This window comes from Vipera berus, assembly GCF_964194415.1.
Source record: "Vipera berus genome assembly, chromosome: 13".
NCBI classification, from domain to species: domain Eukaryota; kingdom Metazoa; phylum Chordata; class Lepidosauria; order Squamata; family Viperidae; genus Vipera; species Vipera berus.
The window spans coordinates 6,043,992-6,067,771 of NC_138216.1; the positions used below are offsets into that span (position 1 = coordinate 6,043,992).

The following is a 23,780-nucleotide window of genomic DNA, read 5'->3' on the forward strand; positions in this document are numbered from 1 at the left end:
AAAGGAATGTAAATCTGTTTCTGCCTTTTTTTTTTTTTTGCCATGCTGCGATACATGTTTTTTTTTAAAAAAAAATAATGTTTCCTTTATTATTCTCTGTACTGTACAAATCTCTCTATAATTTCTGTAAAACAAAAATCCTGACAGTTAAAAGAAATAAATTTGGAGAGAGAATAATGATGATGTTTAAGGGATTATTCCTGGTGGTTATATTACCAAAACTGTCAGATTTCCACGATAAAATAAATTAACGTAGCCCTTTTCCTCAAATGTACAGTAAGTTCTGTGGAGACCTGGGGAAGAGATTGCTGTCACAAAGAATCGTTTGGCACCTGCATTTTCTGAAGTCATAATAAAGGAAAAACCTCAACAAATGTCAAATTGCCCAGTCGCTTTAATTGAAAATTTCTCATTTTTACAGTTCTAGTAGGTTCCTACAAATACTTTTATTTGTGCAAACAGCAAAGTTATCGATAAAAAGTGCTTGTTGGGGTGTGCATATTACTTAATTCTCTACTTCCACTTCGAGTTTTCTTCATCTTCCGTTTCCCATTCAGCCTCTTGTCTGGCTCTCAAAGCCAAAACCAGGGCATCAGACACTCCAGCATTCTGGGTTATTTCACCAGCCTCTGTTACAAGCAAATGGAAGAAAAAGGTGTAGTGTTAGTTCAGAATAACAGAGTTGGAAGGGACCTTGGGGGTCTTCTAGTCCAACCCCCTGCTCAAGCTATACCAGGGGTAGGCAACCTCTGCTCTTTTATGACTCATGGACTTCAACTCCCAGAATTCCTGAGTCAGCTATGCTGACTCAGGAATTCTGGGAGATGAAGTCCACGAGTCATAAAAGAGCCGAGGTTGCCTACCCCTGCCCTATACCATTTCAGACAAGTGACTGTCCAATCTTTTCTTCAGAGCCTCCAGTCTTGGAGCACCCACAACTTCTGGAGGCAAGCCGTCCCACTGGTTAATTGTTCTAACTGTCAGGAAATTTCTCCTTAGTTCTAGGTTGCTTCTCTCTCCTTGGTTAGTTTCCATCATTTCTTGTCTTCTGGTGCTTTGGAAAATAGGTTAATCGCCCCCTCGCCTTTGTGGCAGCGTAGCCATGTTCCTAACAGTCCCTTTAGGATTTTTTTTTCTCCCAAAGCACACCAAAACGCCACCCGCACTGAACACCCGATTCCCTTGCCTCAGATGTCCATGGACTTGTGGCCACATGGTCAGTGAAATCACCCTGATTTCTTACAGAGGTTGGTGGTGGTGGTGTTTTTAAATTACCACCAAACTTTGGGTTTGCCATCAAATTTCAGAAGGACAATTTGGGATGCTCTGAGGGTTATCTCAACCTTTTATGGAAGGCTACCTGCGTAGGTTTGCTCTTCCTGTCCCACAAACCAAGTACCAGGAGAAGCTTTATTGGGACTTCCCTACAGCCTCTTTCTACACACTTGGCCCATTTGATTGTGTCACTTCCCCTTCCAGACAGAACTAGAGAGAAACCTTGAGTCAAGCTTGACTTCCGATGATTACAGAGTTACTTCACCGAGTTCCTTTCTCCTAGACGTGTTTTGACTTCCCAATCTAGCCTGGAGTCATAATACTAGTACTAATTATAGTTTACTGAACTGTCCTGCCTAATATTTAGTACTTACCAGGATTAAAGGTGGCCATTGCAGGGTGTCTAGCAGACTATAAAGGAGACAAACATAAACTTAGATTTGACATACCAACCAATTTTTAACCATTATAAAGCAGCGAATTCATCAAACGTATTCTGCAACTGTATCCTGATATGACTCATTCATCCTACTGATTTAAATTTAAATAGTTATTCATAAAAACCCAACATGTTGATATTTTTCTACCTTAGTGGCACGCTGGCTGAGGAATACTGAGAGCTGAAGTCCACAAGTCATAAAAGGGCCACCTTTGTTCTACATCCAACTAGTTGACTTGTCAAATCAGTTAAAAGAATGAGGCTAAGGATGTGCAGGCAACTAAGGCAATGATCACAATTGCTGAGCAATTTGGAGGGACGGAGAATAAAGTTCATATACACGGCAATACATAAAGACACAAATAGGTTCATTTTTTTAATTAAAAAAACCACTCTAAACTTTCAGGGGGGTTGCTGTCCTATAAAAGGGAAGGAGAGCAAAAAGAATTCCTGTAAACATCTTTTTTTTCTTGTGTTCCTTCTCTGGCTTGCCCCCTTCCCTAGTCTTGCTCTTTAGGTGGGTTGGCGGCAAGGCCACGGGATGAAAATTACGGAAGTTGTGAGCCAGCCCATCTAGAAAGTGCCAAACTGGAGAAGGCTGGGCCAAGAGCTAGCCGAAGCCCAATATTGTGAAGAAATAAGCTTTCTACGTGGCGGAGATCCTGCTAAGGCCCTTTATGGTTAACCATCTTTAGAGAGGTATCCTTCAGATGATCATTTCCCATCTTCTCCAAACATCAACACGGCCAAGGTTGGTGAAGTATGACGGGAGGTGAAATCCAACCTGACTACAAGGCAGCGTGGAAGGGTTAGCATCTGCAACTAAAAAGCTTTTTGTGTAAAGGAAAGTGGTCATACCACACCCTCAACTGCACCTGCTATTACCTCAGTAGAAGACTCTCTCCAGAGAAAGGGCTCCACGCAGCTGGGCAGCAAAACGGAGCGTTGCTCCTTAGGCAGCTGGCTGAGAGATGAGTCCCACTGGAAGACCAACGAAAAGACTCAAGCACAATGTATACATATGAATGTATGCATATGTTCTTTCTTTCCCCCCCAAACCCCCCCCCCAATTGTTGGGGTTTTTTCCCAATCTGCTATTTTCCAAATAATAATATCCTGGGCCGATTCACACACGCTAAGCTGTTAACGCAGTTTGCTTGATTTGGGCTTGGTGGCTCAGTGGGTTAGGACGCTGAGCTTATCGATCAGAAGGTCGGCAGTTTGGCGGGTCGAATCCCGAGTGCCGTGTAACAGAGTGAGCGCCTGTTACTCGTCCCAGCTTCTGCCAACCTAGCAGTTCAAAAGCACGTAAAAATGCAAGTAGAAAAATAGGGACCACTCTGGTGGGAAGGTAACAGCGTTCCGTGCGCCTTTGGCGTCTAGTCATGCTGGCCACATGACCACAGAGACGTCCTCGGACAAGCGCTGGCTCTTCGGCTTTGAAACGGAGATGAGCACCGGCCCCTAGAGTTGGAAACGACTAGCACGCGTGTGCGGGGGAACCTTTACCTTTACCTTTACTAAGGCTTATGAGGCACGGCTTACCAGCTTAGCATGTTGGTGGAGTTCAGCCAATTGTACTTTTTCAGCAAACCGTTATTAAACAACCAGCGTATGCAATGGAAACACCTGGTCTTTAAAAGGTCCAACTCTGCAAACTCACCTCCGGTTGCCTTCTCAAAGAGGGCAGCTGAGATGCTTGCAGCCCACGTAATTTCTTCAGTAGGAACATTTTATCTTTGCCGGCCTACAAAATCAAGACACAGTTCGATAAAAAGGGATGGCGCGTTAGAGGAATTAATCTTAATATTTCATTTTAGAAAGCTAGCAGCAACAGTCAAGTGCTTTGCTTGAAAAGTAACCTTTCCTTTTGCAAAAAAAAAAAAATCAATTAAATACATTTCTATTCCGCTACAGTCAAAAATACTCTTGGTGGCTTACATAGACTCCTAGGCTTCCACAATATAATCTGAAATTTGATTAAAACTTCATAAGTAACCATAAAAACAGTGATACCCCAAAACATCAAGCAATGTGATAAAAAAAATAAAATTACAGATATATTGCAATCCGTTCAACAGAGTAAATGCGTATCTTAGATCAAGATATTAGGGAGCCTTTTAACCCAAAACTAAACTTTCCTGAGAGTTCGCTGTCTAGCCCTATCATCTTCAAAGTGTGATCTGTAGATCACCAAGTGATCTACATTTCCTGACATTCACTGGGCAGGGTTTAGCTGCTTGCTTAGCGCTTCTCTCGAGTGATCAACACATATTAAGTTTAGATTATACGTTTGGTATTAAAACATATAATCGGTTTAAAGACCTTTTTTTTTAAAATGGAGGAAATAGGAAGGAATAAAGATACGCAGCTAAAGGATTATTTCATTTGCCAAAAAAAAGCCTAAACTGCCATGTTCTTAAAGATAAAAAACATAGGAAGGAGGTGTTTGTTAACTGGGTGGTCCCTGATATTTCCAAAGTTTTCTATTTAGTGACCTTAGTTGCAGAAATTTTGAGAAACATTGGCCTAGCCCAGGGGTAGGCGACCGTGGCTCTTTTATGACTCGTGGACTTCAACTCCCAGAATTCCTCAGACAGCTGTCGCTGGCTGAGGAATTTTGGGAGTTGAAGTCCACGAGTCATAAAAGGGCCAAATTTACAAGACTCCCTGATCTAGAGTGACAGGATTTCTCGTGAGAAAATACTTACATTAACAATCTGCTCTTGTAGCAGTTTAACCATTGTTTTTCGTCCACGGATGATTTGCCAGAAAAGGTATATGAGCATCCTAAAACAGAATTCGGAATGTCAAATTACCGCTGGCCCGTAAACTATGGAGCCAAGACCAGCCAAGATTCCAAACTATGGTACCAGACCGAATAAACCAACAAAGGAGAATATTTGCAGCTCAGGGTTAAAAGGAAGTGTCCTCAGGATTCTCTGAGCTTCATTGTTTTCTTCCGGACGTTTCGTTACCCAAAGTAGATAATGATTCCTCCTTCAACCCACAAGCTATAAACATTCTCCTATATTGGTACCACATATGGCTATCAAATTAAAGGGACGCGGTGGATTAAAGGGATGCGGTGTGGCTTCGTGGGTTGGGACGCTGAGCTTATCGATCAGAAGGTCGGCAGTTTGGCGGGTCGAATCCCGAGTGCCGCATAGCAGAGCGAGCGCCTGTTACTCGTCCCAGCTTCTGCCAACCTAGCAGTTCGAAAGCACGTAAAAAATGCAAGTAGAAAAATAGGGACCGCTACGGTGGGAAGGTAACAACGTTCCGTGTGCCTTTGGCGTCTAGTCATGCCGGCCACATGACCGCGGAGATGTCCTTGGACAAGCGCTGGCTCTTCGGCTTTGAAACGGAGATGAGCACCGGCCCCTAGAGTCAGAAATGACTAGCACGCATGTGCGGGGGAACCTTTACCTTTGCCTTTATGGCTATCAAAGATTTTAGAAAGAAGTCAGACGGGAAAAACTGTGCCTGTCAGTACGGTTCCCCCAAGGAACAACTTTTTTTTCCATTAGCTAGCCAGGTATTAGCTAGATGGGTAACGAAATGTCTGCAAGAATGTCACCAAAATGTCACCAAGAAGGCAACAATCGACTCCTCAGACAGAAAAAGCCCATAATTTATAAGGCGCGTCATTTATAGATGTCCTGCATTGTTAAAGAGTCCCTTTAACAAACGGGTCACCTTCCTTCCCCATCCCACCTTTCCCCCCACCCTTTCGTGGAAAACTTACAGCACGATGATTGAAAGGATGAAGAAGAAATGGGTGCTCTCGATTAAGTTACGGTAGATCCACACTACCCATCCTGAGCTTGGGGAAGAAGTCAAGACTGAAATCCAGCCAGAGATAGCTTCAAAAGGAGCCGTTAGACCTCGGAAAGGGCCACACGCTTCGGAAGGTTTCCGTCTTGGAAAATAAAGAGAGGGGTGGGGGGTGGGGGAAAAAAGGACAGGTTCTTTTCACACCAACATAGTCAGTTTAGAAGTTTGTTGAAGGAAACACTCATAGACGGTAGGCAGCATCAGAGAGATCACTGGATATTGGCTGGGACCAGGTCCCTGAGGAGATCTACAAATCTTGAGATCTCTGACCTTGTTGATAAGGATTACCATGACGGGTGAGACTAGGGCAGGGGCAGGCAACCTTGGCTCTTTTATGACTCGTGGACTTCAACTCCCAGAATTCCTGAGCCAGCCACGCTGAGGGGAAAGGGAGAGGTTTCCAAGCTGAGCCAGGCTAGCTCAGGAATTCTGGGAGTTGAAGTCCACGAGTCATGAAGGGGCCATAGTTCCCCCATGCTGGCTCAGGAATTCTGGGAGTTGAAGTCCACGAGTCATGAAGGGGCCATAGGTCCCCCATGCTGGCTCAGGAATTCTGGGAGTTGAAGTCCACGAGTCATGAAGGGGCCACAGTTCCCCATGCTGGCTCAGGAATTCTGGGAGTTGAAGTCCACAAGTCATAGAAGAGCCAAGGTTGCCTACCCCTGGGCTAGGGAGAAGAGCAAAGAGGAACGCCACGTGAACGGAGGAACTGCCAGACCTTTGAGGTAGGCTAGGTCAAGAAGATGCATGCTTTTATTGTTGTAGGTGAGGGGTCCTCAATGTTGGCCGCTTTAAGACTCGTGGACTGGGGAATTCTGGGAGTTGAAGTCCACAAGTCTTAAAGCGGCCAACTTTGAGGACACATGCTGTAGGTAGACTAACAAAAACCTTGAAACTCTATCCAAGTTTTTCTCTGCCTCACGTTATAGTACAGGTAGTCCTTGACTTAAAACCATTCATTTAGCGACCAAAGTTGCAATGGCACCGTAAAAAGGGACTTATGACCACTTTTCGCCCTTCACGCCCATTGCAGCAGCCCCACGGCCACGTGATCCGAATTCAGACACTTGGCAACTGACTCAGGCTTGTGACAGTTGCAGTGTCCCCGGGGGACACGTGATCCCCTTTGGCGACTTTCCGACAAGCAAAGTCACCGGGAAAAAGCCAGCTTCGCTGGACAACCGAGTTGCTTAATTAAGAACCGGAGTGATCCCCTTAACAACCGTGGCAGGAAAGGTCGTAGAATGGGGCAAAGCTCATTTCACAACCATCTGGCTTGGCAACAGAAACGTTGAGCTCAACTTAACAAACTGTGGTTTGTTAAGTTGAGGATTACCCATAAACCTAATCCAAGTGGGCTTACTGGGAGTTTCCCTCTTTATTGATTGGCTCATTCCTCCCCCGTGCCCAAAGCTAGCCCTCCATTTCCTTCCAAAGGAACCAATGGCTCCAGGAGAAGCAAATTAAACTTGCGACCAGACGCCTCTTGCCAAGGTTTTCTCCAGAACCTGGGCCGAAACGTCCAATAAGGGCTTGCAGCTACTTGAGCTGGGGGTGGGGGGAACCCAAAGAGCTTCTGACCTCCAGACAGTGACCGCCACGACCGAGAGGACGCCGGTGAAAGACGGGAAAAAGAGCAGGAAGACGAATATCGTGTTCATCTGGGACCCTCGCCAAGCTTTGCGCGGCGGCTGGCAGTTCTTCAGCAGGCTGACCTGGAGGGGCAAGCAAAGAGGACACAGGCAGGCCAACAGCTTGACGCGCACACACAAGACCGAATCGGAGAGAGGCAGTCTTTTGGCGTCGCCAGCAGCAAAATATTCAGCCCCGAAGCTAACGGGAGCAAAGCAGTGGCCGACGCAAAGAGACAGCTCACGTGGGAGGAGGCAACCAGTCCTCCCATTTTTTAGGCTCTACGGGGAAAGATGGAAGAGGGAGGAGCAAAGGCAGAAACAGACGTTTGCCACCCTGACTTACAATCGGTAACTTGGCATCAACGGTTGATGGTGTCAACTTGGGGGGGTCACCAAAAGGAGCAGTGGGGCACAGGCACACCTGGAAAAGCTCTAGCACGGGGTAGGTTTGCTCAATACCATACATAGCTCATGCATTATGGCAGGGGTGTCAAAATGCCCCCCCCCGGCCGGTTGCATCATGCAGAGGCAAGGCCCACCCCAGCTCCAGCAATGCGGAAAAAAAGTCATGATGCACTGCCACACGTCATGCGATGCGGCGAGTTTGACACCCATGCATTAGGGCAGCCGTGGTGGCGTAGTGGTTAGAATGCAGCACTGCAGGCTAACTCACTGCTCACTCCAGGAGTTCGATCCTGACTGGCTCAAGATGGATTCAGCCTTCCATCCTTCCAAGGTCGGTAAAATGAGGAGCCAGATTGTTGGGGGCGACAGGCTGACTCTGTAAACCGCTTAGAGAGGGCTGTGAAAGCACTGTGAAGCGGTATATAAGTCTATTGCTAAGAAGGAAGTCCCTTGGACTGCAAGGCGATCAAACCGGTCAGTCCTAGAGGAGATCCACCCTGACTGCTCTTTAGAAGGCCAGATCCTGAAGCTAAAACTCAAATCCTTTGGCCACCTAATGAGAAGGAAGGACTCACTGGAGAAGAGCCTAATGCTGGGAAAGGTTGAGGGCAAGAGAAGAAGAAGCGGACGACAGAGAAGGAGGTGGCTGGATGGAGTCCCTGAAGCAGTAGGCGTGAGCTTAAATGGACTCCAGAAGATGGTAGAGGACAGGAAGGCCTGGAGGAATGCTGTCTGTGGGGTTGTGATGGGTCAGACACGACTTTGCAACTAACAACAAAAGAAGGAAGGAAGGAAGGAAGGAAGGAAGGAAGGAAGGAAGGAAGGAAGGAAGGAAGGAAGGAAGCCATAGTGAAGCGGTATTTAAGTCTAAGTGCTATTGCTATTACATGCTATCAATCATGGTCAATTCTTGGTGACCCCAAGCACCCCCATCGTCCCTGTAACTCAGTTTACAGCTTAGCAACAAGTACGAAGCAGAGCTGGCTTAGCAAATTGCAGAAGTCCTGATCATTTATTTTTATTTTTATTTTAATCCCATTTATATCCCGCCCTTCTCCGAAGACTCAGGGCAGCTTACAATCTAAGAAGCACAAACCAATGTGCTTAGCAATAGCCTTCATTCTATGTATATGCCTGCTTATTAGGACTTTCACACACCCACCCCAAGCAGCATTATTACAAAGTCAGCTTATTGCCCCCAACAATCTGGGTCCTCATTTTACCTACCTCGGAAGGATGGAAGGCTGAGTCAACCTTGAGCCTGGTGGGACTCGAACCTGCACTAATTGCAGGCAGCTGGTGTTACTTATGCCTCATCCTTGTGCCGTGCCCCCAGAGTGCTACTGATCACCAAACTGAGTAAAAGGCAACTGATCTGGGGGTCCACGTATGATCCGTAACAGCAAACAGGCTTGAGGAAGAACAATGCAATTAAGGCTGGCAAGGGGGAAAAAGTCACAAAAAGCCGCCGCACCTTTTTCACACAAAATATTATGAAAAATGTTATCATCTGGATGGCAGGAAGCAGAGGGGCGAAGAAGATCCCAATCCTGAAGAAAAGAAAAAAAAAGAGAGAGAGAGATTCAAGGACAGGACATTCTTCAACGTAAGCAGAGAGTATTTTTTTTTGTGCTTGGATAAGAGTTTTTATCGATCTGGATTTGTAGCGCAGCCTGTGAATTCTTCAGAATGTGATTTCCCCCCCCCCCCCACACACACACACTCACCATGTCAAAGTCTGAGCGTAGATCAAATCCAAAACATTTCGAGCAATATCGAATTCTGGCACGCCAAGTTTTTTACAGCATTCGGTGCCAATAAGTCTGAAATGGCAGATTTGTCGTTTAGATTATGCAGCAGTTCTGCTGAAAGACGTTCTGGATGCGTCACCATTTGTAAGGAATCTTTTTCCAAAAGGGAAGTTGTTCTTTTGATCAATGGAAGATCATCAGAAGCACAACTCCCTGGGATATAAATAAACTTTTTTTTCCTGCTTTTAAATGAATGTCGTTTGCTCCTGGTTCTGGATTGGGGCGGGGGTGTTTCTGCTGATATAACTCTGGCCTAGCAGAGATGCCTCCAAACCTGCTTATTCCAATCTAGGAATTTCCAATCCAGATGTGGAAATACAAATAGTTCTCTCAACTTACCACCAGAATCGGGACCACAAGTCCTGGGGCCAAGCAGAGTCATGCCTGATTTTACAACCTTTTTCGCTCCGGTTGTTAAGCAGATCATTGCAGTTTTAAGTGAACTGCCGTCATTAAGCAGATCTGCCTTCCCCTTTTGATTTTGCTTGTCGGAAGCCAGCTGGGAAGTTCGCAAATGGTGATCACGTGACACTCTCCCCCCAGAATATGGCAATGTTGTAAATATATGCCAAAGAGCAAGCACCCACGTTTTGATCATGTGACTGTGGGGATGCTATGTGTCAATTGTAAGTGGAAGGACTGGTCGTTGTCTTTTTTCAGGGCTATTTTAACTTTAAACGGTGCCCGACGAATTAAGCTGAGGACTATCAGTATTGAAGTTTGATCTGGATCAAATAACGGGCTAATGCACGTACCGTAGCAGAAATTCACTGAAGAATGAACCCAGGAGGCAGCAGACAAAATCTGCTATAAGCAGCCTGTATATATCTTGGCCAATGAAGGTTTCCCAGCACTAATGGGGAGAACGAGAATTTTTTTTTAATAAAAGTCATTTATTCATGGAACATGTTAAAGCTAAATTCCAGATTTGCGGACATCAACTCCAAGAATTCTCAGCAGTGGCTGTGCTGGCTGGGAAATTCTGGGTAAAACCATCGACAATGCCTGGAAGATATCCAGGTCAGAGAAGGTTGAGCTACACCCTCAAAGAGTTTATTTAGTTTTCACCTAAAGTGCTTTGTGAAGTCAGCAGCTATCTTTTAATAATCTTAGTTTATGTCTTAATGGATTGTGCAAAAACCAGCTTGATCAAGGAACCCTAGGTAGCTAAACCATGTTTTAGCACAATCTGTGAATCCAGCTTAAGTTAAAGAAGGCCTCGCATCACTTAAGAAGGCATTTTGCACCCGTACCAAAAGATGCTTGGGGGAAAAAAAAATCTACCTCCACTTTGGATAGAGCTACTATGTTGAGCCAGTAGTAGCAGAGGACTCCAACGATGGATATTTTCAAGATGACGTTCCTGCAAAGTGGAAGCAACAGCTCTCAGGGTTTAGAAGAACGGGATGCTCACAACTGCTTGCTCAAAATCTGCTCTGAGCAGGGATAACCGGCTGGCCGCTTGCACATGTTGAGCTGTGTATGTGCGCACTGGATTATAGCTCATGCAGCCCGGTTCCAAATGAGCCACGGTCTGGTAGTGGGCCAGAGCCCCAGGGGGTGGAGACTCGTGCAGTAAATACTATGTAGATCAGAGGCCTCCAACCTTTGGGGGCACCAGAGACCAGTTCCTTGCAGAAAGGTTTTTCCGCAGAACGGAGAGTGCGTGGTTTCATGTGCTGCCTGCATCTCATAGATAGGGCTTTGCTTGTTTGTGCGGCCTGGTTGCTGGCATGCTGCGGCCCGGTACCGGTCCACGGACTGGGGGTTGGGGACCCTTGATTTAGATGGCTTGTTAGGGTCCGTTTCTCTCCAAAGGAGGGCAAAACCAAGCCCAATGTACCTGATAATAGCAGTGTAGACCTGGTGCCTAGGATAGGCAAACTTTTCAACCAAGCCGGAGAAGGAGTACAGGAACGGCATCACGTGGTTGAAGAGGCTCACCACGATAGGCAAGGTCAGCATGGCAGCTTCGTTTTCCAGCTGGGTGTTTTCCTCATTCAGAAATAACTCGAAAAGGAGTGAAGAGAGAGAGAGAGAACCTTTGTTAAGAGCTCAGAGTAATTTCCTGGAGTCTTAGTCATGCTATATTTACAAATGTATTGCAAGATTGGGGCGAAAAAAAAGGAGGAGGGGAAGGAGGACGAGGACTGAAGGATCCTGGGTGCTCTTTGAGCTGGGTTGTTTTCTTGCAGATATTTCATTACCAAACTAGGTAACATCATCAGTGCTAGAGTGGAGGGAGGTTTGGAGGGAGGAGATGGAGGAGGAGGAGGAGGAGGAGGAGGAGGAGGAGGAGGAAGAAGAAGAAGAAGAAGAAGAAGAAGAAGAAGAAGAAGAAGAAGAAGAAGAAGAAGAAGAAGAAGAAGAAGAAGAAGAAGAAGAAGAAGAAGATGATTAGGTCCTTGGTGCTCTCTGAGCTTGTTTTTCTTGGAGACATTTCATTACCAAACTAGGGAACATCAACAGTGCTAGAGTGGAGTGGGGTTTGGAGGGAGGAGGAGGAGGAGGAGGAGGAGGAGGAGGAGAAGGAGAAGGAGAAGGAGAAGAAGAAGAAGAAGAAGAAGAAGAAGAAGAAGAAGAAGAAGAAGAAGAAGAAGAAGAAGAAGAAGAAGAAGAAGAAGAAGAAGAAGAAGAAGAAGAAGAAGAAGAAGAAGAAGAAGAAGAAGATGATGATGATTAGGTCCTTGGTGCTCTCTGAGCTTGTTTTTCTTGGAGACATTTCATTACCAAACTAGGGAACATCATCAGTGCTAGAATGGAGTGGGGTTTGCAGGGAGGAGGAGGAGGAGGAGGATGTTAAACCAGCCACTTTGGAAGGGATCTCAAGCGAACACTTATTTTACAGTTCCTGGACTTTTTTTTTAAGAAAGTTGGCGATTGCAATATCTCAGTCCATCCACCTCTCTTGAATTTGCAAAGCAGTTCTCAGCTCAATACTTGGAATCAGGGCAAAGCTTCCTAGATGAAGGATGGATAGGCTGAGACCGCCAGTAAACTCTGATAAAAGGAAGCAAATCCAGGACAAAGAACTGGATAGCCCCCCCCCTTCCCCCCATCTAGACTTAATTTCCTTTTTAATTTCATAAATGTAAATAGAGTTGCACCTAATTAATTAATTACATTGCAACGATGACTCCTCCGGGATTGTCAGTATTTCTCTATCCTTCCATTCTGCTTCATTATAAAAATGACAACTTTATTTTATTTTATTTTTTATAAAACCTTGCAGCAAGGTTTGGAGAGGCTTTTAAGGGCTACACCCAAGCTGGGTGGGAGAGAAATATAGCATCCTCAGGAATCCGTCCTTCCACATCAACACCTTGTCAAGGATACACTGTCATGTTGTTAAAACCCATTCCCAGAAACGGTGTGTATTTATTTACTCGCGATTTAATGAAGGCACGAGAGAGCAAACAATGAAAGCAAAGAATTGCAGCTGACCTCTAAATTAACCAGGCAAAAGAAGTAAATGCCAGCACACGAAGCCACCGTGAAGCCCAGTGAGAGAAACCAGAAGGCCAGGTGAATCGAGAAGCGAAGAATCCTTTGCCGCAGAGACAGCTTCAGAGATTCAACACGCATTTCAGAAAGGGTCTCCTAGGATGAAAAAAAAAGAGAGAGAGAGAAAGAGAGGTTAGGTAAGTTCGAAGCAGGAGGCAGGAATTCAGGTCTGGCTTTGCATTCAATCGCGGCCCTCAGCTGCTGTAAGAGCCTCGGTGGTGCAGTGATTCAAATGCAGTATTGCAGGCTAACTCTGCCCACTGCCAGCAGTTCAATCCTGAGCGGCTCAAAGTTGACTCAGCCTTCCATCCTTCCGAGGTTGGGAAAATGAGGACCCAATTTGTTGGGGGCAAGAGGCTGACTCTCTACACCGCTTAGAGAGGGGTTGTAAAACACTGTGAAGCGGTATATAAGTCTATTGCTAAAAAGGAAGGAAGGAAGGAAGGAAGGAAGGAAGGAAGGAAGGAAGGAAGGAAGGAAGGAAGGATGGAAGGAAGGATGGAAGGAAGGAAGGAAGGAAGGAAGCCATAGTGGCACAGTTGTTACAATGCAGGCTGACTCTGCCCAATGCCAGGAGTTCAATCCTGACCAGCTCAAGGTTGGCTCAGCCTTCCATTCTTCCAAGGTGGGTAAAATGAGGACCCAGATTGTTGGGGGCAAGAGGCTGACTCTCTACACCGCTTAGAAAGGGGTTGTAAAGCACCGTGAAGCGGTAGATAAGTCTATTGCTAAAAAGGAAGGAAGGAAGGAAGGAAGGAAGGAAGGAAGGAAGGAAGGAAGGAAGGAAGGAAGGAAGGAAGGAAGGAAGGAAGGAAGGAAGGCAGGCATAGTGGCACAGTTGTTACAATGCAGGCCGACTCTGCCCAATGCCAGGAGTTCAATCCTGACCAGCTCAAGGTTGGCTCAGCTTTCCATCCTTCCGAGGTGGGTAAAATGAGGACCCAGATTGTTGGGGGCAAGAGGCTGACTCTTTAAACTGCTGAGAGATGGCTGTAAAGCACTGTGAAGCGGTATTTAAGTCTAAGGGCTATTGCTATTGCTAAGCCTCAGTGGTTCCTGACTTGGAATTACTAAAAGAGAGTATTTGTAGCTCGGGGTTGAAACGAGGGGTTGTAGGTTGCAGCTGCACTCTGAGCTTGGTTGTTTTCTTGCCGACATTTCATTACCCAGACACTGATGATGTTACCTAATTTGGGTAATGGAATGTCGGCAAGAAAGCAACCAAGCTCAGAGAGCACCAAAGATCCGACTGGGAATTAATTAGCAAAACCGAGAGGTAAGATTAAAAGATAGTTTGGGGGACTGTGTATGGATATCATCTTATGAATCAAAGATTTCTCCTTTTTTTACTTCCTGAAAGGAGACGATCAAAGGAGGAGACCCCAAGGAATGGTGAGAAAGCCATGGACCGCACAAGCAATTATTTTCTGCTCTGTCAACTCAATTTCAGCCGGACTGCCACCATCTTTACCTTGATCTGCGTGCAGATGTTTTTCTGATTCATCTGTACGGCTTTCTCGCCCATCACACTGAAGTCCCAGATGCAAAGAAGCTTGGCGGCGTTTCCCGAATGCGCTTGAGGCATCACAATGTTATTACGGAAGGATTTCGCCATGCTGCAGTGACATGAGAGGGGCAAGGGGGAAAGAGAAAGGGTGGCACACAACTTGAAGTACGCTTTGCACAGCCGCAATGGGGAAAAAAATTGCATAAATGTCATTTGGAATGTTATCCTTTCAATCTGGTTTATAATTTGCTCTGCGAATTGCTGGCCGGCTGGCAGCGGACGGTCCTTGGCAGGGGCCCTAAAAGTTAATATGCAAAGGCGTGATGTCTTGTCACTCAATTGCTTTGAACCTTGTCAAATTTGGTACCGAATTAATTTTGACACGAACATTTTGTCCCGGGAACCATTGTTTCTTTGGTACTCAGGGCACAAACTAGAACTTGTCGGTGTCAACTGCCTTGTGACTCACTACATTATTCCTTATGGAATAATGTACATACTTTTTTTCAATTTAATGGGATTCGGCAGTATTGGCTAATGCCTTGGTAGATTAGATCAGGGCTTTTCAACAGGTGATATGAATGCTGATTGGAGCTTCTGGCACAATCGGAAGAGAAAAGGAAGAAGAGAGAGGAGAAGCTATAAAAGGAGGTTTTGGCGGGAGAGGGGGAAAAAACACACGGAGAAAGAGAGAAAAAAAGAGGCTTTTGTTAGCGAAGCAGTGAGGAGAGAGCGAGCGAGCAGCCTTTGCGAGCGAAGGGGGTGTGAATGGAGCAAGAGAGAAGCTTTTGCGAGCAACGTGTGAGTGAATGGAGCAAGAGAGTTCCACTGTTGCAGGAGGATTAACAATGAACCTCAACTTTTTACTTTTCCATAGTATTACAAACTAGCCATTTCTATAACAACAAGTGAATCTAACCAGTAAAGCCCCAAATCCCCACCCCTTCTTTTTTTTTTTTTAGCCATCAAGTTTTTGACACCTTGCTAAGCACTGGCGGTACTCGAATATTGTCATGTCCTAAAAGTGGTACAATCTGTGAAAAGGTTGAAAAGCCTTGGATTAGATAGCCAATGACGTGTGTGTGTGTGTGTGCGTGTGTGTGTGTGTGTGTGTTCCACTGAAAACTACTCCACTAAGCTGAAAACATAAATTGTTTGGATTAGCTGTATTGCAGCTTATGTCAAGGCACTCTAGCTTGTACGCAGGTCTCTGCCTGCACTGCCATTGTGGCAAACCAGCATTCTTAGGGCCCATTCTGTCTCCAAGGCAACTGCTAGGGACAGGCTCTGTGTCCGGGTCCAATTACAAGCAACACAATAATGAAACAAGGAAGAGAATTAAAGGAAGGGCCTAATGACGTTTATTTGAAAAAAGTAAATCGTTTCACAATACATGAAGCTGTAAGTTGCCCTGGCTGTTCCTTTTTTGCTTTTCATTCTTTAAAAAAAAAAGAAAAGAAAAAAAGAGCATCCATTTTAGGAGAGATTATTTGGAGGCGATAATCTACTAAACCTCTTGTGTCTGTAACCTGAAAACTTGGTTATTTGATCTTTCCGGCCTGGACTGAGGGGGTTTTAATTTAACTTTAAATTTTAAATTTTAATTTGTTTTAATTGTGGGCTAGTTTTAATTTAATTCTATTTTAATTGTATTTATTTGTTTTGTTTTAATTCGCCCTGTAAACCGCCCTGAGTCCTTCGGGAATAGGGCGGTATATAAAATCAATTAAATAAATAAAATAAATAAAATCAACCTTTAACTGAGTGAAACGCTGCACGGTAGGTTAGCAATTTTTGAATTTAGATGCCTCAGATGGGCTTCCTTACAGAAGGCATCCAAAATCCGGGACTCCTATGTAACTGAAATTCGGCAAATTTTATCCAACATTTTGTGCCATAAACCAGAAGTCCCCAACCTTTTGGGCACCAGGGACCGGTTCTGCGGAGAAAGGTTTTTCCGCGGACCGGAGAGTGTGTGGTTTTGTGTGCTGCCTGTATCCCGCGGACGGGGCTTTGCTTGTTTTGTGCGGACCGGTTGCTGGCATGCCGCGGGGGTTGGGGACCCCCGCTTTAATCAACATACCTGTAGATCAAGCTCAGAAAGCAGATGATAAAATAAATCCCAATTGTGAAAATGTAAGCCAGTTGCATGTAATACGGTGAGGCGTTCTCAATTTTTGCTATTGTGCCGTTGGTATAAAAGCCACCGTAGAGCACCGTGTTTGTGAAATAACCCTAGGATGATAAAAGAGAAAGGATCAGAATTCAAGAGGTCAGCAAAAGATTCTTACTGACAGCATCCCTTGTCTAATACTCTTCCCTCCCCATAGAGGCAGAGAAGATTTCATGGGTATTTAGCGTTTCACACTGATCTTATTTTGTAAATTTATTTATGTATTTGATTGACTGACTAATTTGCTGCCCATCTTGCCTTAAAGTAAAAGGAACCTCATTTTGGGACACTTCCTTTTAAACCAGACATGTCAAACACAAGGCCCGGGGGCCGGATCCGGCCCGCGAAGTGGTTTCATGTGGCCCGCGAATCCATCCTGGAAACAGTGAGGGAACGGCCCCCACTGCCTTGGCCCTGGCCCAGAGACCCTCCTTCTGCCAGAGACCCTCAGATCTGTCCCACTCCTGCCACTGGCACCCTTGATGCCAGTGATGTAGAGCTGGCCATGCCCACCCAGTAGGCTACACACACTCTAGCCACGCCCACCCAGTAGGCCACGCCCACCCTGGCCATACCCACCTGGCCCCCTGAGGTCAACCACAATGCTGATGCGGCCCTCAATGAAATTGAGTTTGACACCCCTGCTTTAAACCGTCTTTCTTTAACAGGCAAATAAGAGTCACAAATCATACTAAAACATGCAGTGGTTTGCATGCTGGGTTTAGCATGTTGTCTGAATCCAAACACTGAAGGGAGGGCCGCTTGGCGCTCTCTGAGAAATGTTTGCTTTCTTGCAGACGTTTCATTACCCAAACTACCGGTAGGTATCGTCCTCACTGCTAGGACTGATGTTGTTACCTGGTTTGGGTAAGGAAACAGCTACAAGCAAACAACCAAGCTCAGAGAGTAAGGAAACAGCTACAAGCAAACAACCAACCCTCAGCTCCAAAGTTTTTCCTCTATTGCTAAAGCTGAAGTCTACGAAAACCATGATTCACGGCTTAGCAAGTCAAATGCATCCAGCCAACAGTGGCTGAATCAATAAACCACAAATAAACCACCAATCCAATTGGTTTATGAAAGAAAAAAACGGAAAGCCCATCTCTCTCTCTCTCTCTCTCTCTCTCTCTCTCACTCACTCTCTCTCTCTCTCTCTCTCTCTCTCTCTATATATATATATATATATATGAAAGGGACGCGGTGGCTCAGTGGGTTAGGACGCTGAGCTTGTCGATCGGAAGGTCGGCAGTTTGGCGGGTTGAATCCCAAGTGCCGCGTAACAGAGTGAGCGCCTGTTACTCGTCCCAGCTTCTGCCAACCTAGCAGTTCGAAAGCACGTAAAAATGCAAGTAGAAAAATAGGGACCACTACGGTGGGAAGGTGACAGCGTTCCGTGCGCCTTTGGCGTCTAGTCATGCCGGCCACATGACCACGGAGACGTCCTCGGACAAGCGCTGGCTCTTCGGCTTTGAAACGGAGATGAGCACCGGCCCCTAGAGTCGGAAACGACTAGCACACATGTGCGGGGGAAACGTTACCTTTACCTTTATATATATAAATATATATATATATATATATATATATATATATATATATATATATATATATATATATATATATATATATATATATATATATATATATATATATATATATATATATACATATATATATATATATATATATATATATATATACATATATATATATATATATATATATATAAATATATATATATATATATATATATATATATATATATGTTAAATGTTTATTAAGTATTACTGCCTAATGTGCAATCAGCCCAGGTTCGAATCTCAGAAGGGTGTGGCTGACTGATGAGAACAAATAAGTTTGAAATGCATATCAGTCTCCCTTTAATTCTTTGTTAGCAATCAAAAAAAAAATTACATATATCTATATATATATATATATTATAAACGTACAGCTCCGGTCAAAAACTCCAGACTGGTGAAGGAAAGGTGATTTGGCTGGGCTGCGACGAGCTGAGGGACTGCAAGAAAGCTGAAGTTGACGAGGAATGAGAAAATGTTGAACATGAGAAGCCACGTCAGGAACACAAAGTAGGAATGGATGCTGGTCCCAAATTGGCTGCCAATGTCCTTGAGCGTTTTCTGCCAAAACTGGAAGAGCTGAAGGCAGTCGACAACGCTGCTCTTTAACTGACGGAAGGACTAGGAGAGGGAAACCAAATAACAAACAGGAGACTTGGTTAAATACAGCATCCGTTTCTGTTTTCAATGGCAGTTGATCATCTTTTCTATGAAGGGTGAGGGGGGACATGATAGCAGTGATCCAGTATCTCAGGGGTTGCCCCAAAGAAGAGGGAGTCAAGCTATTCTCCAAAGCACCTGAAGGCAGGAGAAGAAGCAACAGATGGAAACTAGTCAAGGAGAGAAGCAACCTAGAACTAAGGAGAAACTTCCTGAGAGTGAGAACAATTAACCAGTGGAACAGCCTGCCTCTCCAGAAGCGGTGAATGCTCCAACACTGGAAGTTCTTAAGAAGAGACTGGACAACCATTTGTCTGAAATGGTATAGGGTTTCCTGCCTGAGCAGGGGGTTGGACTAGATGACCTCCAAGGTCCCTTCAAACATTATTGTTATTGTCGTTGTTGTTGTTGTTATTATTATTATTACCCTGCCAAAACCTTCACGTGGTTTGCTTAACCCAATTTAATGAAGAAACCCTAACTGCTCGGGTACACACTCTGCAATAAGCTAAATACCATCCAATTCCTTACTGGTTCAATCAAGTTTCTCATTGAAAAATAACTCAATCAGGCTTCACGATATATACTCTGACTCACAAGGCAAGGAAAAGCACCTGGAGATCCATACGAAGAGCAAACCCCCCAGGCCAACTTTGAGGCTTCCTCCTTCTAAAGTCAGAGGTTTTCCAAACTTGGCAACCTGAAAACGTGCGGATTTTTAACTCCCAGAATGCTGGCTGAGGAATTCCAGGTTCTTGCAAGCCCAAAAGTCTTAAAGGCGCCAAGTTTGGTGACCTCCTGTTCTAAAGTCACTGCAGCATGCTGGCAGTGACAGGCTACGGATCGTTCTTGACTTACGACGGTTTGTTCAGTGACCGTTCGAAGTTACAACGGCACTGGGGGAAAAAAAGTGGCTTCTGGCCATCTTTCACACTGGGGACTGTTGTGGCATCCTCGTGGTCACGTGTTCAAAATTCAGACGCTTGGCAACTGACTCGTACTGATGACGGTTGGGGTGTCCCAGGGTCCTGTGGCCTTCTGGCAGGCAAAGTTATTGGGAGAACCAGATTCGCTTCACCTCCGGGTTACCAACTTCACAACGGCAGCGAGAAGAGTTGTAAAATGGGGCCAAAATCACTTAACAAACGTCGCACCGAGCAACACAAATTGGGGGCTCACTCGTTAATCGAGAACCGCCTGTATTTGGTTGGGGCTGTTGAGAGACCGAAGCCTAAAACAACAGGTGAGTACAGCCTGTTCGCCTTTGCAATAGGTAACATTCTTCTTCCTCTCAACAAGAGGCCCTTACTGAACAACCTCACTCCTTACCAAAGCTGTGTTGTAAAAGCACTGGGTACAGCAATTCAGATGAGCATCCTGTTTGTAAGGTTTCTTCTTTTTTTCCGTTAGGACACGGTTCCTGTCAAATATCACACAGCAAAATAATATAAGGCAGAGGGAGGGAAGCAAGATCTTCAGTGACTTTTATTACCTCCTTCTGAATTAGCACGTCCAAAATACTAGCTTAACTAACAACTATAAAACTCCAGGAGTTGTTTTGAATCACTTTCCCCCCTCCCCCCACTATTTCATTCTCCTCCTTTCAAGATAAGACTGACTTGTCCGCTAGCAAAATGAAACTATGTGGACAACGTGCTTATTTAAATGTTTAAAGCCTTTTGTCACCTAAATATAGACTATTTAGGAATTTTGTATCTATAACCACTTACAGTTTACAAAACAAAGACAAAACAAACAGTTCTACTTTAATCCTGAGAGAAAATTAAAGTGAGAACCAGACGGTATAAAAAAAAATTTTTTTCCCCAGCATTTCAACTAAACTATCTTTTTCTATGTCTTAATACAAATGTCTGTATGCAAATGCTAGGTATAACGTCTGAATGCAAATATACAGGACAGGTGTTTTATATATTTTATTCTCTTCCTAGATGCAGAGAAGAAAAAGAAGAGGTGAAATATTGACACTTAAAATGAGGCCTGTTTAACCCTTCCACGTTAGTTAAGTACCCTCAGAATACAAATATATGCCTGCTACCTAATTTCACGTTTTTCTTTCATTGATTTGGGAATCTTCTGGATTGCTTTAACTCTTTCATGGGTGGACATGCTGGACAGATCGCGGATTAATTTTTCTTCTGCAAAAATAAAGATGGCAATAAAATCAGGAGAGTGATGGGATTGAAGCCATTATGATTCTGTTGATTTCAGGTAAGTTGCTTTGGGTGAGCCATCCCATAAGCAGGAGGCAACAGAGCCCCACCAAACCACAATAGTCCATAATTATAACAAGCCATAATTATAACGAGCCTCTAAAATTTGAAAAAGTCGACGGAAGACAGCAGAGCTAAATCAAATAAGTAACTGACCTTCTTTCCTCTTTGCTTCCATATAGTCTGGGTCTAGATGAAGCAAGTTGGGCCTTGCAAAAGTCGCATAATTGTGTCGCCTGCTACGCCTCTGGACAATATTAACTGTAATAAAAGAGTTCAGCGTATGCAAGCTTCAATGAATAATGCACAGTCATTACATGCACGTGTCCTGGAATGTCCTGGAATTTCTAGCATGTTTACACTCTTGAAATAGCGACGTCTACGCTGGCTAAGGGCATGTCGTGAGAATGGCTGACGGTCGGATTCCGAAAGATCTCCTGTATGGAGAATTAGTGCAGGGAAAGCGCCCCAGAGGGAGACCAGAGTTGCGATATAAGGACATCTGCAAGAAGGATCTAAAGGCCTCGGGAATGGACATTAACAGCTGGGAAATCTTGACCTCTGATCGCTCAGCTTGGAGGCTAAAGATGCAGCATGGTCTTCTCCAATTCGAAGAGACATTTGTGCGGCAGGCTGCGGCAAACCAGCGAAACCTGGGGGCTGGACAGGGGACAGATTGTATCTGCCCTCAGTGTGGAAGGGACCGCCACTCTCAAATTGGCCTTTTTTTAGCCACACCAGATGCTGCTTTAGGACCTCTTTCCAGAGCACGATACCACAGCCTCTCGAGACTGAAGGATGCCAACCCTACATGCGTAAGCAGAAATTTATGCCTTCCTAATCTAGAATTAAGGGACGTGGTGGCTCAGTGGGTTAGGACGCTGAGCTTGTCGATCAGAAGATCGGCAGTTTGGTGGGTTGAATCCTGAGTGCCGCGTAGCAGAGTGAGCGCCTGTTACTCGTCCCAGCTTCTGCCAACCTAGCAGTTCGAAAGCACGTAAAAAATGCAAGTAGAAAAATAGGGACCACTACGGTGGGAAGAGAACAGCGTTCCGTGCGCCTTTGGCGTCTAGTCATGCCGGCCACAGGACCACGGAGACGTCCTCGGACAAGCGCCGGCTCTTCGGCTTTGAAACGGAGATGAGCACCGGCCCCTAGAATCGGAAACGACTAGCACGCATGTGCGGGGGAACCTTTACCCTTTTTTAATCTAGAATTGCCCAGTCGGTTCTGTGCCTGACAACTAGTACATGAATTGCCTTAAATCTTACCTCTCTCTGATGCATCCGAATAACTGTCTGCATCCTGAATACTGAGAGCAGGGCTGGTAGTTGGTACTATCCCTTCAGGTTCTGGTTCATACTCAAAAGAAGGATTAACTGATGAAGAAAAAATAAGGAAAAGAAAAATAGAGAACGAAGTGTTTCCTCCTCTTGTATTGCATACAAACTGGAATCGTGTATCTTCTTAATCCACGATAGACTTAGTATGTAAGCCACAGCGGGCCAGGCTAAATCGTAAGCTACGGTTAGCAAGGCCAAACGGCTGGCTTCGTAAAACATGCTAAACCACAAAGAAGCTCATCACATTTTATCACAGCGTAACATATGAACCCAGCCACCAAAAATGATCTCTCCCCCATCCCCAAGTGGTATTCTCCCATGCATTTTGCCAGGGAACGGCATTAAGGCAGGCTCAGATAATATATACCCTCTTAACCATACCCACGGCCTCCGAATCCATTGGCACTGCATACCATATGCCTTTCCATGTGGGTTTGTGCCGGGCAATTCAAACCCATAATCGGTTGGTGGATATTTGGTCTCCTCTGGACTCTGGACTAAACTCAGAGGTATCAGAACTGGTGAATTCTGGCCTTGTCCTCCTTCCTTGTGGTCTTCCCCAAAGGGGGTGTAAGGATTGTCTGAACGGTGAGTACTTCTTTGAGAAGGTCTTCTGCAGAACCAACAAAAAAGGGAAAAATAGGAAGAGGAAGGAATGTTAGGGTCGGTGGGCCGTCTTGAGTTATTTTTAAAAATAATAAAGGCTGGATTTTTTTAAAAAAAATAGTTTAAAAATCTCCATCCAGATTCCTTCTAGGCACATGCTGTACGCCGACTGTAAACTTACAACTTGTCGATTTCCAATGTTTCGGAATAGTGGTAGTCAGGATTTTCAATGATATCGTTGTAAGGAAACGACATGACGGATCCAGATCCTGGTCTTTGTAGGAAAAGAGCCCTTGGAGATTTACTTAGATCAACTCAAGTGCTGCCAATCTCATCTCGAAACTATTTTTAAAAGAAAGAAAGAAACAAACACGGATGTTATAGCTGGAGAGTTGGGTATTTTGCCCTACCCAAGAAAATTCATCTGACGGTATAAAACACTAGATAACTGATTAGCAGTATCGTATCAATTAATTATTACACTACCACGTCACCCGTCGGCTCAGAGATTCCTTTTGCTGGTATGCACCATATCATATCAGCATCACAGGTCTCTGTTTGCAGGCTTTTCTCCTGATCACATCCTGTAATCTAGTCGTAAGAATATTATTCTCACCAAGTGATGTGCTTCAACTTATCCAGAAACCAATCACCTCCGGTGACTTCTGCACCGCTCAAATATCACAAAGAATTCTTGAAAACTCAGAGAGGCACTGAATTCGTTCAATGGATCAGGGAAATGCGAAGGCCTTTGTGATTTTTTCACCCTGGCATTAAGAGA

The 23,780-nt window shown here is 44.8% G+C and overlaps 1 protein-coding gene across 1 annotated transcript; it reads right to left on the minus strand.

The window, feature by feature from the left end:
* Nucleotides 1–45: 45 nt before the first annotated feature.
* Nucleotides 46–23,337, minus strand: TMC5 (transmembrane channel like 5). Its single transcript, XM_081338402.1, has 22 exons — nucleotides 23,181–23,337; nucleotides 22,807–23,006; nucleotides 22,322–22,429; nucleotides 21,207–21,311; nucleotides 20,876–20,975; nucleotides 20,149–20,239; nucleotides 18,532–18,780; nucleotides 16,496–16,647; nucleotides 14,377–14,521; nucleotides 12,846–13,001; nucleotides 11,245–11,411; nucleotides 10,686–10,764; nucleotides 10,157–10,254; nucleotides 9,318–9,413; nucleotides 9,065–9,140; nucleotides 7,133–7,266; nucleotides 5,463–5,636; nucleotides 4,426–4,504; nucleotides 3,378–3,461; nucleotides 2,600–2,695; nucleotides 1,650–1,686; nucleotides 46–629 (listed from the first exon to the last, which is right to left on the minus strand). The coding sequence occupies exons 1-22, from the start codon at nucleotides 23,252–23,254 to the stop codon at nucleotides 514–516; spliced, it is 2,616 nt and encodes an 871-aa protein (XP_081194528.1). The 5' UTR covers nucleotides 23,255–23,337; the 3' UTR covers nucleotides 46–513.
* Between the last annotated feature and the right edge of the window lie 443 nt (nucleotides 23,338–23,780).